Source organism: Pipistrellus hanaki (assembly GCF_964339955.1).
Source record: "Pipistrellus hanaki genome assembly, chromosome: 8".
In the NCBI taxonomy this organism is placed as follows: Eukaryota; Metazoa; Chordata; class Mammalia; order Chiroptera; family Vespertilionidae; genus Pipistrellus; species Pipistrellus hanaki.
Window position 1 is genome coordinate 46,150,723 of NC_140510.1, and position 15,702 is coordinate 46,166,424.

General features: G+C 44.1%; 1 protein-coding gene across 2 annotated transcripts in view; it reads left to right on the forward strand.

Annotated features, from left to right (window-relative positions):
* Positions 1–211: 211 nt before the first annotated feature.
* RAPGEF4 (Rap guanine nucleotide exchange factor 4) overlaps positions 212–15,702 on the forward strand; it is a 244,770-nt gene continuing 229,279 nt past the window's right edge. For both annotated transcript variants that reach the window (XM_084892292.1, XM_084892293.1), the window contains exon 1: positions 212–477. In XM_084892292.1, coding sequence (XP_084748418.1) covers positions 413–477 — 65 coding nt within the window. In that variant the 5' untranslated portion in view covers positions 212–412. The remainder of the gene's footprint in view (positions 478–15,702) is intronic.

Consider the following 15,702-nt stretch of genomic DNA (forward strand, 5'->3'; position numbering starts at 1 on the left):
ATATAGACCCTGACCGCCTTCCCCCCCCTCCCCGCACACACGCTCGTGGGGTTCTCTCTTTCCCGTTTCAGGGGCCCGGAGGGGAGGGGAGGGGTGCGGCCCAGGTGTCCCTGCGCTGCAGCGGGCCCACCTGTCGCAGGTGCTCCGCCCCGGGGTCCCCGCGAGCGCCCCCCCGCGGCGCCGGGACCCGGGGCTCCCCACCCCCGGGCGCCGCAGTGCGGTGCGGAGGGCGGGCGCCGGCCCTCCTGTCCCCGCGGCCCGCCCCTCGGCCCCCTCCCTCCTCCCTCCTCTCCCTCCTCCCCTCCCGCCGCTCCAGGCCGGAGCCGCCACCCGCCGGAGGGAGGCGCGCCGGGCCGGGCGCGGAGGGAGAGCCAGCGCGGAGCCCGCAGCCGGGGACCGGCCGCTGCCCAACATGGTCGCTGCGCACGCTGCCCATGCCTCGTCCTCCGCCGAGTGGATCGCCTGCCTGGATAAGAGGTGACGGAAGGGCCCCGCCCGCCGGGCTCTGCGGTGCTGCCCGGCCCGAGCTCCCCGCGGGGGCAGCCGCCCGCCCGGAGCCGCAGCCCGCACCTGGCCCAGCGCCGCTGCGGGAGGGGGGCCGGGCGGGGGAAGGGCCAGGGGCCGCGTCCGGGATGCTCGGGCACACAGACCCCTGCCTGGGACACACAGACCCCTGCCTGGGACACAAGACCCCTGCCTGGGACACACAGACCCCTGCCTGGGACACACAGACCCCTGCCTGGGACACACAGACCCCTGCCTGGGGCGCACAGACCCCTGCCTGGGGCGCACAGACCCCTGCCTGGGGCACACAGACCCCTGCCTGGGACACAAGACCCCTGCCTGGGACACACAGACCCCTGCCTGGGACACAAGACCCCTGCCTGGGACACACAGACCCCTGCCTGGGACACACAGACCCCTGCCTGGGACACACAGACCCCTGCCTGGGGCACACAGACCCCTGCCTGGGACACAAGACCCCTGCCTGGGACACACAGACCCCTGCCTGGGACACAAGACCCCTGCCTGGGACACACAGACCCCTGCCTGGGACACACAGACCCCTGCCTGGGGCACACAGACCCCTGCCTGGGACACAAGACCCCTGCCTGGGGCGCAGACCCCTGCCTGGGGCACACAGACCCCTGCCTGGGGCGCACAGACCCCTGCCTGGGGCGCACAGACCCCTGCCTGGGGCGCACAGACCCCTGCCTGGGGCGCACAGACTCCTGCCTGGGGCACACAGACCCCTGCCTGGGACACAAGACCCCTGCCTGGGACACACAGACCCCTGCCTGGGACACAAGACCCCTGCCTGGGACACACAGACCCCTGCCTGGGACACACAGACCCCTGCCTGGGACACACAGACCCCTGCCTGGGGCACACAGACCCCTGCCTGGGACACACAGACCCCTGCCTGGGACACACAGACCCCTGCCTGGGGCACACAGACCCCTGCCTGGGACACAAGACCCCTGCCTGGGACACACAGACCCCTGCCTGGGACACAAGACCCCTGCCTGGGGCGCAGACCCCTGCCTGGGGCACACAGACCCCTGCCTGGGGCGCACAGACCCCTGCCTGGGGCGCACAGACCCCTGCCTGGGGCGCACAGACCCCTGCCTGGGGCGCACAGACCCCTGCCTGGGGTGCAGACCCCGCAGGAGATTTTCCCGTGAGGTGGAGAAAATGCAGTGCAGGGTGGAGGGGGCGGGGGAGGGTGCCCCCCCATCCCTCCCTCCTCCTGTCCTCGCCCCCTCCCCTCTGACTCCAGGTTCCCCTCTCCTGTGGGAGGGTATTTCCTCTGGGCATCACCAGACAGGCCAATAGATTCCTATCTTTTTCCAGCTGCTCAGACCGCTGGGAGGAAGGGTCATCTAAGTTTTAAGCAGGGGAGGGGGAGAGGCAGGTGCAGAGGAACATGCTTTTTTGTTCTGGGAAGCAAAGTGTGAGCGGCTCCGTGGAGCTGTCCGGTGCCTTCGAGCCTGTGCCTCTCTCTGCTCAAGGTCTGTCTGTGCCGGGAAGGTCACGCCAGGCGGAGACTGCTTTCATCTTAGTACTTGCTCCTCGTGGGGGAAGACTCTTACTCTAAAGTCTAAACAAATTAAAACAATAAAGCACTGCAGCTCCCGGCGACTTCCAGCTCTGTGGAAGGAGTTGTTGCGGGTCACAGCGGACTGCGGTTGTTTCCAGGCTCCGAGAGCGTAATTTCCCGATTGTTCACATTGTGGGGTTAGCAGTGACCATGACACGTCTATGAGCGATGGTAGTTTATGACCCTGATTGCGAGGTGATGCCTCCGAACTTTTAAAACCCGAGCAAGAAAGCGTGCGGCGGGAGCGGCCTCTGCATTCTCGAGTTTGCTGCAGCAGGGCAGCGATTCACGTCTTGCGGCTGTCTGCATGGTATCTCTATTTGCATTTGCGTGGAATATGTTTCTGCTCTGCCATGTTGTGATTTTTCTTTTTTACAATGAGCAGATTCGTAACCAGCTCAAACATGAAAATCTGAAGTGTGACATACTCTGCATACTTCACGGTTATAGGCCTTGGTTGAAAAAAAAAAATTAATTTGAGAACAGCTCACTGTGGCTCATTTGAATAAATTAATATGTCTGAAAATAATTTTTGCTTTCAGTTACCACACAGCAGCAAGATTTTCTTTTTGGCAGGCAGTGCCCTATTTATGTCTAAAATGATATGTACTAATATTAGAAGAGTTACATACAATAAATAGTAAGAGAATCGAAGTGGTAGTTAAATCATACAGAATTATGTAGAGGAACTAAAAGCATGTTTGAGGGAAGAGCCTGCCAATATGGTAAGTAATCTAAATTTAATAGTTTAAAAAGATGAATTATAAAAGAAGAGAAAAATCAAGCCTCTTGCACTGAACCTATAAATAATAGTACTTCCTCATGAGTGAATTTTCAACATAATGGATTATATATTTCTCTTTGAAGGAATGCATGGCAGGCCAGTGTTTGGAACAGTCAGTAATTCAGTGGAAACCCTTTAGTCAATAAGTACTTATGGCAGAATCATAGAGCAATACTAACACAAGTGGCGTATTTGACTCTATCTTTTCATAATGTGTATCTGCCTAAGTGATTTTGCTTGGAGTGGATTTTTAGAACATAGCGCCACAATCTAATACCGCCATCCGTAATGGGGAAGAAGTCTACCAGAGGGACTGGGCCTCGCCTTTGAGGAGGATGGGAGAGTGGACCGATCAATGTTTTAAGGTTTTCAGGCTCAGAGCTATCACCAGCACTGATCTTGGACATTCCACTTTGATTTACTGAAGTGTCTAAGAAATGAGGATAGGACTAGATAGTCTTACTAAGGATTAGTGGACCAAATGGGGGGAAAATGGTGAACGTTCTTTGAAAACTGTTAGGTGCCATTGAATTTTCTGCAGCGTTGATGGTGGAATTCCTTTGAAGAAGGGTTTAGGACTGGCAATCTCATGGTCAGAGCTCCTTATTTTGAAGTTGCATTTTTATCTAGATTGTCTGTGTGTTTTTTAGGGGAGAAGGAAGATTGAGGGTGCTGATGGATGTGGGCTTGAAAAGCCCCTGAAATACTTCTTAGTGCCACACTGCCCTCAATATTTCTGACACCCTAGTCCAGGCACCGCATTGGGCATTGGGGATGCACGAAAAGAAAAAAGGAAGTTACTCATTCAGTTGGGTATAGGGGCATGGGTCCGGGTGGGACAGCTACATAAACAACCAACCACAATTCAATGGAAGTGCTTTAACAGAGATATATGAAGTGCTTTGGGAATGTAGAGGAGAGTATTGGCAGCTCTGCTAAGGATACTTCCCACAGGTGCTGCCTGGACCTTGTAGGTTGAGGGGAATTTTATCAGGCAGAGAATGTGGGGAGGGCATGCCAGGTAGATGGGGGAATGTGAACAAAGCCACTCAGAAGTGGCCTATAAATACACTAATTTCTTTCCAACCACAAATTCCTCTTGTGACCTAGTCTAGACCTAGAGTGTAGGAAAACATGCTCTATTTCTCTCAAACTTTTGATTATGTATATTTTCAGGCATACACACACATAAAAGAGGGAGAGTACATTGCATCCCTCTGTACTACTCGGGATATGATGCTAGGACCTTTTCCACAGCTGGGAAATGCAGTGTAGATATATGCACCATGCAAGCAGCTACTGGTGGTGATGGCCAGAAAAAGAGGGCCCTGGGGTTGGAAATAAAAAGGGGATCACAGTACAAAGGCTGCTGGAGTAGAGAAGTATGCGATGAAAGGTGAAACTAATAAAACAAGGAAAATAAAGCCTTAGAAATGTTTGTTAGGCATGCCTACAAAGTTATTATAGACAGGAAAGTAATCTATAAACTCACACATCAGAGAAGGGAGTGAAGAAAGAACACCCAAAGCTGCTTATAGGTCAGGCATCGAAGTTCTTGGACTACAATGCTGCTGAGGAGATGAGAGTATACAAATATTAATTTTAAAATGAGAAAGGTGTTGAATATTTGGATAAAATGACATTGGAAAACGTCTCATCAGAGACTGTTAAAGCAAAAAAGATCTCATATTAAAGCAAAAAAGATCTCATATTTTTCTGAGCAGGGATAGTAACTAGAGACGAATAGCATAGTATCCACTATTTGGGATTTAAAATATGTAAAATGTATTTTTTTTGTTTAACCTGTGCTGACTATTGTTTAATTTTAGTGAAAATATTTTTTATCGTAAGATTTTAGACTTGTCACCAGTGAATTTAAGAAGCATCAGGAAGTCAACATTCTCAAGGTTGATACAGGAGTATAATGAAGGGACCATATATATTCACATATGTACAGTGAATCATGGCCAGTATCATCTTCTCATGGCTGTAAAGCAGGAGTTGGCAGACAACATGCTGTGTGTCAGATCAGATGGTGACTCCTGAGCTAAAAATGCTTTTTACATTTTTGAATGGTTGGAAATAAAGTCAGATTAAGATTTCATGATCCCTGAAATTTATATGAAATTCAAATTCCAACACAGCCACACTCATTTGGTTATATATTGCCTACAGCTGCTTTCATGCTACAGCGGTAGGGTTGGGTGGCGGCAATCACTGGAGACTGGCCCACAGAATTTAAAGTGCTTACTTAGGTAGGTCTTTGAAGAAAAATTTTGTTAGTCCCTGTTATGGGTGAAAGAATCTTCCTAAGTGATTGAAAGAGAAACCACTGGAGATGAAAGAAATGGTCTTTGTCTGGGGAGCTCACCATATTTGGCTCCTTGTTCTTCAGGTAGAAGCATAGATTGGAGGGAGGTCCTCATGTGACTAGCTTATGTGACGACCCCTAGTGATCACAGGCCTAAGCAGAAAAAGAAGTTAACATGGCACGGAACCTAAAAAAGGTTGACATTTTCCAAAAACAGCTAAGGAATTTAAAAATTTATTCCAATTTCACTTTAAAATGCCTCTAACCTATGTTGTTGCATCTGACTTAATCCCCAAATAGATTAGCTATTTTGATGTGATTGAATGAAAGTCAAAGAAATCAAGGGACAAATGTGTTAAAGAAAAAACAAAATGCTTAGTTGCAGACATGGTGAGAGAGGATGACTTGGATATCAAAGGAGCATCAGACACGGTCCCACCCTTGAGGAATAGAGAAGATCAAAGAAGCACGCAGAGCAGAAGGAAGGCTGTGTCTACCCAGGGAGGTCCTGAGGGATGGCATTACCCTGGTGGAGTCTCAGAGTTCAGGGCTGGTCATGCAGTCTCTGAATCCTGATTTGTCAGCGCGTCACGAATTAATTCATTATTCAGATAAAGAACACAGGCACTGAACTCTCAGAGACTGTAAAAACAGAAACGACAGTTCATGAATTTGAAAATAACATCAGAGAAGTGAATGCACATTATTTGGCTAAAGTATTTCTCCTCTAGGCAAGATGTATGGGAAGCCCAATTATTCTGAGAAGTCAGTGGTGTGCATTTACAATGAGAGGCAAAGCTGCCAGACCAGGACACTTACAACTTTTGGCCAGCTCATTCTGTTCCTAGAGCGACAGAGCCCAGGAATTGAATTATAATCAGAAGATAGTTCTGGGAATCCTTCTGGATGGCTTGGCTGCCACCTCTTCCAATTAGATTGCCATGGCATGTACTCACATAGCACACCTCCCCCAAACATTGTAATAACATGTCAGACTCCACTGCAATCCTGGCTTACTTTTCTTTTTGCATCATTTGATGTTAGTCTCTGTATTTTATTCATCATTTTATTTCCAGCTCCAGTGCAGAGCCCTGACTGTAGAAGGTGCTTATGGGATCAGGGTGAGAGAGCCGAGTGCATCCTTCCCCTCAGGGATGGAGGCATCAGTGACTCTGTAGGCAGGTCTTTTCACTGGTCCCCTTGGCCTTGGGAAAGGCTTGGGCGGCACCATCAGCTTCTGCCTCTGCTGCTCCCTCTGTGTTTCCTTGGCAGACATGAATACTTTAAAAAAAAAAATGACATTGCACAGCTCTAGTCTAATCTATTATTAAAAACTAGAGGCCTGGTTCACAAAATTTGTGCATGGGGGGGTGCGGCAGGGGGGCTGTCCCCTCAGCCCAGCCTGCACCCTCTCCAATCCAGGAGCCCTCGGGGAATGTCTGACTGTCGGTTTAGGCCCTATCCTGGTTTAGGGGTGATCAGGCTGCCCCCCTGCCAACCTGATCACCCTGAACTGCCTCTGCCTTCCAGTCTTGTTGCCCCTCACTGCCCCCCTCTGCCAGCCTGGTTGCCCCTCACTGGCCCTCCTGCTGACCTGGTTGCCCCTCACAGCCCCCTCTGCCAGCCTGGTTGCCCCTCACTGCCCCTCCTGCTGGCCTGGTTGCCCCTTGCAGGCTGCTGTTCAGTTGTTTGGAGGTCCCTCACTAACCCCCTGCCAGCCTTGTCACCTCACTCAGCCTGCTGTTCGGTTGTTACTGTGAGGGCTTCCAATTTGCATATTACCCTTTTATTAGTATAGATACTTTTAGCCCTAGCTGGTTTGGTGCAGTAGATAGAGTGTGAGTCTGTGGACTGAAGGGTCTGGGTTTGATTCTGGTCAAGGGCATGTACCTTGGTTGCAGGCTCCCAGCTCTGGTTGGGAACTTTGCTGGAGGCAACCAATCAATGTGTCTCTCCCACATCGGTGTTTGTCTCTGCCTCTCCCTCTCCTTTCCACTCTCTCTAAAAATCAATGGGAAAAAAATATCTTCAAGTGAGGATTAAAAAACAAAACAAGCCAACTTTTATTACATAAAATTTCAAAATATACAAAAATAAGAGAAAACAGTATGATAATTCTGTCGTACTTTTCCCTTTCCCCTCCAATAATCATCAACTCAGCCAATCTTGTTTTATTTATATCCCATTCACCCTACTACCCTCAGGATGATTTTGATGCTAATCACAGCCATAGTATTATTTCATTTATTTATTTATTTATTTTTAAATATATTTTATTGATTTTTTACAGAGAGGAAGGGAGAGAGATAGAGAGCTAGAAATGTCGATGAGAGAGAAACATTGACCAGCTGCCTCTTGCACACCCCCCACCGGGGATGTGCCCGCAACCAATGTACATGCCCTTGACCGGAATCGAACCCGGGACCTTTCAGTCCGCAGACCGACGCTCTACCGCTGAGCCAAACCGGTTTCGGCTTATTTCATTTATTTTTAAATATTTCCAAATGCAGTATATCTCTAAAAGATAAGGACTCTTTATAAAGAAAGCAATATCATTTTCACACATTAAAATTTTGACATTAGTTTCCTAATATAATCAAATATCCAGTCAATGTTCAAATTTCTCCATTTATCTCATAACTTTCCCTTTTTTTAAATTTTAAATGATTTCAGAGAGAGTGTGTAAGACAGAGATGTGAGAGAGGGACAGCAATCAGCTGCCCCCTGCATGTGTCCACTGGATCGAACCTACAACCTGCATTATGTGCCCAGACCAGGAATTGAACCAGAAACCTTCCAGTGTATGGGACGACGCTCCAACCAACTAAGCCACAACAGCCAGAGATCATAAATTTTTCTTTTCTATAGTTTGTTTGTATCAGGATTCAAATAAGTTAAGTTTTTAAAATCTCTAAGTTCTCCTTCATCTCTCTCCTTTTCTTCTTGTAATAAATTTGTTAAAGAAACAGGTATTTTTTTACAGTCTGAATTTTAATTTTACCTTATGGTGTCTCTTAATATGTCCCTTTGTGGCCCATATTTTCTGTATGTTGATATTTGGATTTAGAGCTTGATTAGATTTAGATATGATTTCTGGGGCAACAGTACTTCATTGAAGTGTTGTATACTTCCATCATGAGGCACATAACATCAAGTGATCTCTTTTTGTGATTTTAAAAATTTAATGCTTGGCGACTATCTTATCTGCAACTTTTTGGGGAACATCTCATTGTAGCCACAAATACATGGGAGCACGAAGCATATATTTAAGGAGCAATTAGAAGATAATGCAAACTAATAAGTAATCAAGGTTAAATCCTGTGGTGCTGACTCTATCTGCCCTGAGATTTTGGGAAAGGAGCGTTTCAGTCAGAGCTGGACTCCCTCAAACTGGAGGTTCATGAAGATGGTGCCTCTGGAGCCCAGGGCCTGAGAGAGGCTGCCTCAGCCCTGCAGAACACAGCCTCCGATTCTGAAGGACTCGTCAGAGGAAGGGTAGTACACAGCAAAGCAGATTCTGCCTCCTTATTCTAGTTGGGTTTTCTCCAATGGACCTCTGTCCCCTCTAAGGAGGTGGCTGGGACTGGCAGATCCCTTTCAGTTCCAATTTCCTATGAATTTGTAAGATTTCATAGCTGCTTATTCTTCTGGACCACCTTCCCAACTTCAGGACAGCTAGTTTTTGCTTAGTCAGATTTAAATCCATCTCCATGCATCCCAGACGGTGGCAGTGAAGAATGAGTTTTTCCTTCAGTAATTCACAGATGAGGGAGGAGAGCAGAGTTCACCTGAGGAGTACTGAGAGATGGAACCAAGTTCTTCAACCTCATGGAAGATACTGTGCAATGTGATGGACATTATCTCAGCAGTGAATTCAGCAATGGGTTTCATAGGGCTCTCAATATATCTTGATAGTTCAATGCCAAAGGGGCATTAAAGGAGCAAGGGGGCCAATGTAATAGACAACTTTCTGATCGTCTGATTTAATCCCAAGATATATTTTAGGAGTCAGTGGATTAGTTCTCTTTCAAGAAATCCTCCATAAGTATTGTTTTCCACATCTGAGCTATTGGAAAGTATTAAAATTGGGCAACAAGGACTTTGAAGTAATATTTCCCAATAGATACCAAGAGTGTTGCTCTTTCTGTGTTGTTGGTTAAAATGACCTGGCAAACAAAATAGATCAGGAGATACTGAAGCATGCAACAGACTGACATATTTCAGAGGGAAGGGGTGGGGGGAGGAATGGACGAACAAAAGAATTTATATGTATTTATACATAACCCATGGAAAGACAATAATGTGGTGAAGGCCTGGGATGGGGCCAGGAGTAGGTGGAGAGGGCCAATAGGAGGGAAAAGGGGAAATTTTTTTGTAATACTTTCAACAATCAAGATAAGTAAATAAAAATAGATCAAAGACCTGAATGTAAGAGCTAAAACTGTAAAATTCTTAGAAGGAAATACATTTTAGTGACCTTGAATTAATCAAAGATTTCTTAGATGTCTAAATCTCAAGCCACCAAAAATACATTAAATAAATAAATTTGTCTTCATCAAAATCCAAAATGTTTCTGTTTCAGAAAAGGATACTATCAAGAAGTAAAAAGATAACCTACAGAATGAGAGAGAATATTTTCAAATTATATAGCTGATACGAGTTTAGTATCAAGAATGTATAAAGAACCATTACAACTCAACAATTAAAAGCCAAGAGAGAAACAATTAAAAATTATTCTAAGTATTTGAACATTTCTCCAAAGACACACAAATGGCCAAAGGGCACAGGAAAAGATGCCCGACATCGTTAGTCATTAGGAAAATGCAAATAAAAACTACCGTGAGAAACACTTCACATCCTCTAGGTTGGCTATCGTAAAAAAATACCAAGTGTTTTAAAACAGAAAATAACAATGTTGGGATTATGTAGAAAAATTGGAACCCTCTCACACTGCTGGAAGAAATATAAAATGCTACATACAGTCTCATATAGAAAACAGTTTGGCAGTTTCTCAAAAAGTTAAACATAGAGTAACTAAATGACCCAGCAATTCCATTCCTTGATATAAATTTAAAAGAAATGAAAACATACAGTCACATAAAAACTTGTATATGAACGTTTACAGCAGCAGCATTATTCAAATGATAGCCAGAAAGTAAAAACAACTGAAATATCCATAAACTGATGAATCAACAAACAAATGTGCTATATTCATACAATGAAATATTATTCAGCCATTAAAAGGAATGAAACGGACCCAGAGAAAGAAAAGCAGCGATCAGACTCTCAAACCTGAGAGGGAAGGTAGGGGAGAGTGGGGGTAAGGGAAAGAGATCAACCAAAGGACTTGTGTGCATGCGTATGGGCCTCACCAGTGGCCATGGACAGCAGGGGAGTGGGGGCATATGTGGGGAGGGGTTTGGGATGAGAATGGGGGGATGAGGACAATTATGTGATACTATAATCAATAATAAAAAAAAAGGAATGAAGTACTGATAGATGCTACAATATGGATGAGCCTGAAGACATTATGCTAAGTGAAAGAAGTCTGACACAGAAGGTCACATATATGATTTTACTTACAAATTTAATTAGCAAGTATGTTAATAGTTTCCAGAAATGGGGGAAAGTATAAAATGATGAGTGACTACTAATGGGTATGGCATTTCTTTAAGGAGTGATGAGAATGTTCTGAAATTAGTAATAGTGATAGTTGCACAACTTGGTGAATATATAAAGAAACACTGAATTTTTTTGCTTTAAAATGATAAATTGTATGGTGTGTGAAACATATCTCAATAAAAAACAAGCAGAAAAAAAGTCATATGACTTTGGATCCAGCTGAACTGGGGGGAAATTACACTCTCACTTGATAGCCAAGGAAAGATATATGTCTTAGTGGTGGATTGGCCCTTCTTTGTGAGGAGGTGGGGGCAAGAGTTTATCCTCAAGGAGTAATGATGGGGCCACTCTGACAAATGATGGCCAGGAGTCCACAGGTTATGTCACAGAATGGGGCCTCTATGATTGTTGCCAAGGAAACCAAGCAACTTGTGTTGCTTGCACTGAAACATTAAAATGCCTATCTGTGTGTAACATAATTTTTCTGAAAATCTTTTCATGGAATAAAATTGTAAGATATAAGCATATGATAAAAAAAATAGGGTGATTTGTGCTATAGGAGTATACAATTTGGTTAAAAGTTCAAGAACCTCTCTTTTATTTAAATAAATGGGGAAATAATTTTTAAAGGCCCTAGAAACACTTGTTAGAGATGTTGAAAACAAATAAAGACCTTTGATGGGAAGCAGACATTACTTGGAACTTAATAATTTGATTCTTGATATTGTATGTGAAATTGCAATTCTGCTTAAATGTCTTATCTAGTATTCAGGCTTGGACAATTTTATCCTTCTAATCATTGATGGGCTACTTGTTGGACACGTTGCAGAAAAAGTTGAGTTCTTGAATTGTACACGTTTTTTTTAATCAACTCTTTAAACAAACTTTTGGGATATAAGAAAGCCCTGTTTTCAATGTCCCTTGTCACTTCACCCCTGTCCTGTTTCCCTCTCCCTGTCTCATGTTCTTTTCCTCCTTCCTCAGCCCAAATGTGCTGTGGGAAAAGGGTATGATCTTAATCCTCTACTTTCCACCGGTTCCTTCTTTCAGAGATTTTACACTCTGTTTTGCATGTGCCAGATGTGCTTGCTGGGGATAGGCTGGTGAAAAGACTTGTCAGGAACCTTGGCCTCATGAATTTAAGTACTAGTTGTGAAGACATACGTTATTTCAGTTAGTCGTTCCAAAAACTATTTACCAGTATTGAGTAACCAGTGGGTGTTGGATACTGTTCCAGGTGGCAAGGAATAAAGGGGCGAACAAGGAAAAGTTAGGTGGTAGTAAATACTACGAGGCCGAGGTAAGAGGATACGGAGTGATGGAGTAAGGGGACAGACAGGTCTGTGCTACAGTGTCCGGGAGTGGTTTTAGAGAAGGTGGGCAGGCCTTTCTGCGGAAGTAACATTTGATCAAAGACCTCGAATTAACTGAGAGACCACCCACTATGAACTTAAATCGGTCATCCATGCTTTACTAAGTGGTTTTTTTAGAGAACAAGGGTTGGGCTAGTGCCTGCTATGAGGACACAGGCTGAATAAATATGGCACCACCGTTTTTTCTTTGGTAACAAGGCCTTATTGGGAGCCAGTGCCCACAATATATTATTGCTTTTGTGGTGGTAGCAGACAAAGGTAATTTCAGAAAACAGTTGAAAGGGATAAATTTTTAAATTTCAAATTATATCTTTGAAAGATATTTAGAATACTGTTTAGTTTTTCATTACTGTAATTTTTGAAGAAAAAGAAAGCTATTCCTAGAGAGTGGCATGCGGATTTGGAAGAGTACTATTATTCAATGAGGTTCTGAGATATTGAGCGTGTGCTTTTGACTGTGGATGCTGATGGTGGTGCCACCATCCCATCCTACTGGTGGACTTAAGGTTTTATATTTAACCACTGTAGTTTTATCAATGACAAATTTGTCTGGCACCCCTGTAGGGTCAGTATTCCCTAAGACCGACCTCTCAGACAAATGCAGCAGAGCAAGAAAATGGTCCGAGATACCTAGAAACTCCAACCATGTTTCATTTTGAGGACTTGTTCATTATCTTAAACAATTTTCTATCATTATTTTACCATCTGTCTTTTGATGATGTTTTTATAGTGAATTCTTATCATATTCTCCTCAACAACTAATTATGTGTTATGTCAATATGTTTGTAAATTTTCACGTTAAAAATTGAAGACAGTTTGAGAATCATAAGTTTCAGTGGTAATGCAGGTAGGTACCCTGCATGCAGCAGACTCATTTTAAATATTCCCTGGTGGTACTTAACGATCTGATTTGTAGAATTGGGACCACTCTAGTCAGTAACCAGGTTTTACTTTTTATTTACTGAAAAGCATTTACATACATAGGCCAGGGGACCCTGCTCAATTATCCAGATCATCAGAGCATAGATAGGGGAGCTCTGAATACCAACAGGACCACGTAAGAAGGCTGCTTCAGCCAAGAAGGCAGATCTCTGAAGCATGGACAGGCTTGGCTGCCCACCAGTTGGATGGAGTAGAGTTTTATTGTGCTCTTTCACCTCCCCGAGCTGTCCCCGCACATTATCAGCTTGTGACGGCACCTTATCTTTCCCTCAATTGAATTTTGCATTATCTCTGTTGCTTTGCTTCCTACCTTTTCAGCACTTCGCTGGATATTTGTCTGAGCAATTTTAGAGGTTCATTTTAGAATTCAATGTCCAACAGATGATGGATATCAAAGCAATGCTCATTTTAAAAAAAGACTTCGTGTTTAGATGATTAATATTTCTTTGTCTCTGTCATTAGAAGTCCTAACCTTAAATTGCCAAATGAGTCATGAAGCTTCTCAGAGGAGCTTACAGAAATCTGAAGTGGACATCACTTAGGCCTGGTGTTATTTTGGGTTATCTGAAAGAAAACCCTTAAGTAGCCAAATTTCAAAATGGAAATAATTTAAAAATAAGTGTATTTTATTCATCACTTTTAGGGAACAAGAGGCTGTAATGCCTTTTAGAAGGTTGAAACGCTATCTAAAAGGGAGCGTCTCCTTTCCACTTTAATTGCATTTACATTGATTTTCTTTTATTTATTGGTTTTTCTTTAATTTACCACCTACTATTGATTTCTAGCTGCCTGTAAAGAGTTTTTGCAGTCAAATGCTGCCACATCAGAATGCCTCTACAAATAGAATGGCATTTGAATCTGGACAAGCGACCAAGGCCTACAGTTGATTTTATGTGCTGAAATCTACTTATTTCTATAGTCAGATAGCATTGAACTTTATTGATGGGAGTTTGATCTCAGAGGATTTATAAAGGTTTTTAAAATGAAAAATGAGTAATGAAGGCACTGACAAGGGAAAAGAAAAACACTTTTAGAAAAGCCCACTGACGTTTACTTGCTAAAAACAGTTACAGGGCACCGCAGCACGGCTCCTTGGCATGGCACATGGCGTGGTTGCTATCCCCGCATGCCTGTCTCTTCCCCGGGTTTGTGAGAGCAGTTGCAGGCTTGCAGCTGAGGGGTGACACTATGCACACCCCCTGCTTCTTTCTGAACTTGTCATGTTACAAGTTGACATGTATTGACATGTCTTTCTCCTTCCCAGAAGGAAGTGACAGGAGCTTATGAAAGGTAATGGACTATGATTTAAATTGTATTTTAATTGGAGCCAAACCAAAGAATTTCTGGTTTGTAATTATTGCATTTCTATGAATCCTACCACTGGGCATAAAAGGTTATACGTTTTTAGTATATTTTCCAACAGCATTTTTTCTATGAGTATTTTTTTTTCTTGTTTGATCTCATACTTTAAGACTTCCTGCCTGTTAAAACTAACATTGTAGGATGATCATCCTCCTAGGTTATTAAAAATTATTTGTAAACATAATTTTATTGGCTGAAATCATATGGGTCATATGGCGTAAGTTTTTCCTCAGTTGGACAACTAAGACCTTTAAAATGATCCATTGCTCTTATCAATACTCTTAAGCCTTGTATTAAGTTTTTACTGTGTTTTAAATTACTCCCTTGGGATAGAGATATTCATAGAACTAAAGTTAGTTAATATGTGTGAAGAGATTTAGGATTTTGTCACATATCTTGAAATAACCTTTCATCAATACAGCAAGATAGATGCTATTATTTATATTTTACAAATAAGGGAACTGAGGTTTGAAAAAGTTAAATTATTTGTCTAGTATCACATAGCTGTTAATGCTAGAAACCAACACGGGGTGAAACACCATTCCCTTTTCATGATAACAGCATTTCAAATATATCCCTGGGGGTGTTAATAGAGAGTGCAAGGCAAAAAGGGCTCACGATAAAAAAAAATTGGGGAAATGTCAAGTTAAAATTCAGTAAGAACTTTTCAAAAGTGCTCAGAGCCCTAGAAATTACCATAAAGATGCTCTGTGGCTGCAGAACCCTGGAGAACCGTGTGCTGCAGCCAACCTCCTGCAGCTCTCCTCTCTCTCACTGCCCTCAACCTCACCCCTGCGTGCTCTTTGGATACCTGAGTGCCCCAGGGTTGCCAGGATGGCAGTCTCCTCTAGCTCTTACCTCAACACTGAGTGAGCTCCCAGGAGCCATGGAAGGAGCCATTGTTACCCCATTATTTTGCCAGAAATCACAAGTTGATCTTATATATCTCTCTCTCAGACAAGTAGGACAGACACACCTGGAGGTGGACACAGACTGGTAGGGAGGGCACTGCCCTGTACTTCTCTGTCTTGTATCTTTTCCTTCCTTCCTTCCTTCCTTCCTTCCTTCCTTCCTTCCTTCCTTCCTTCCTTCCTTCCTTCCTTCCTCCCTTCCTTCCTCCCTTCCTTCCTTCCTTTCTTTAAAGGGAGAGAGATAGTTAGAAACATCGATGAGAGAGAAACATTGATCAGCTGCCTCCTGCACATCC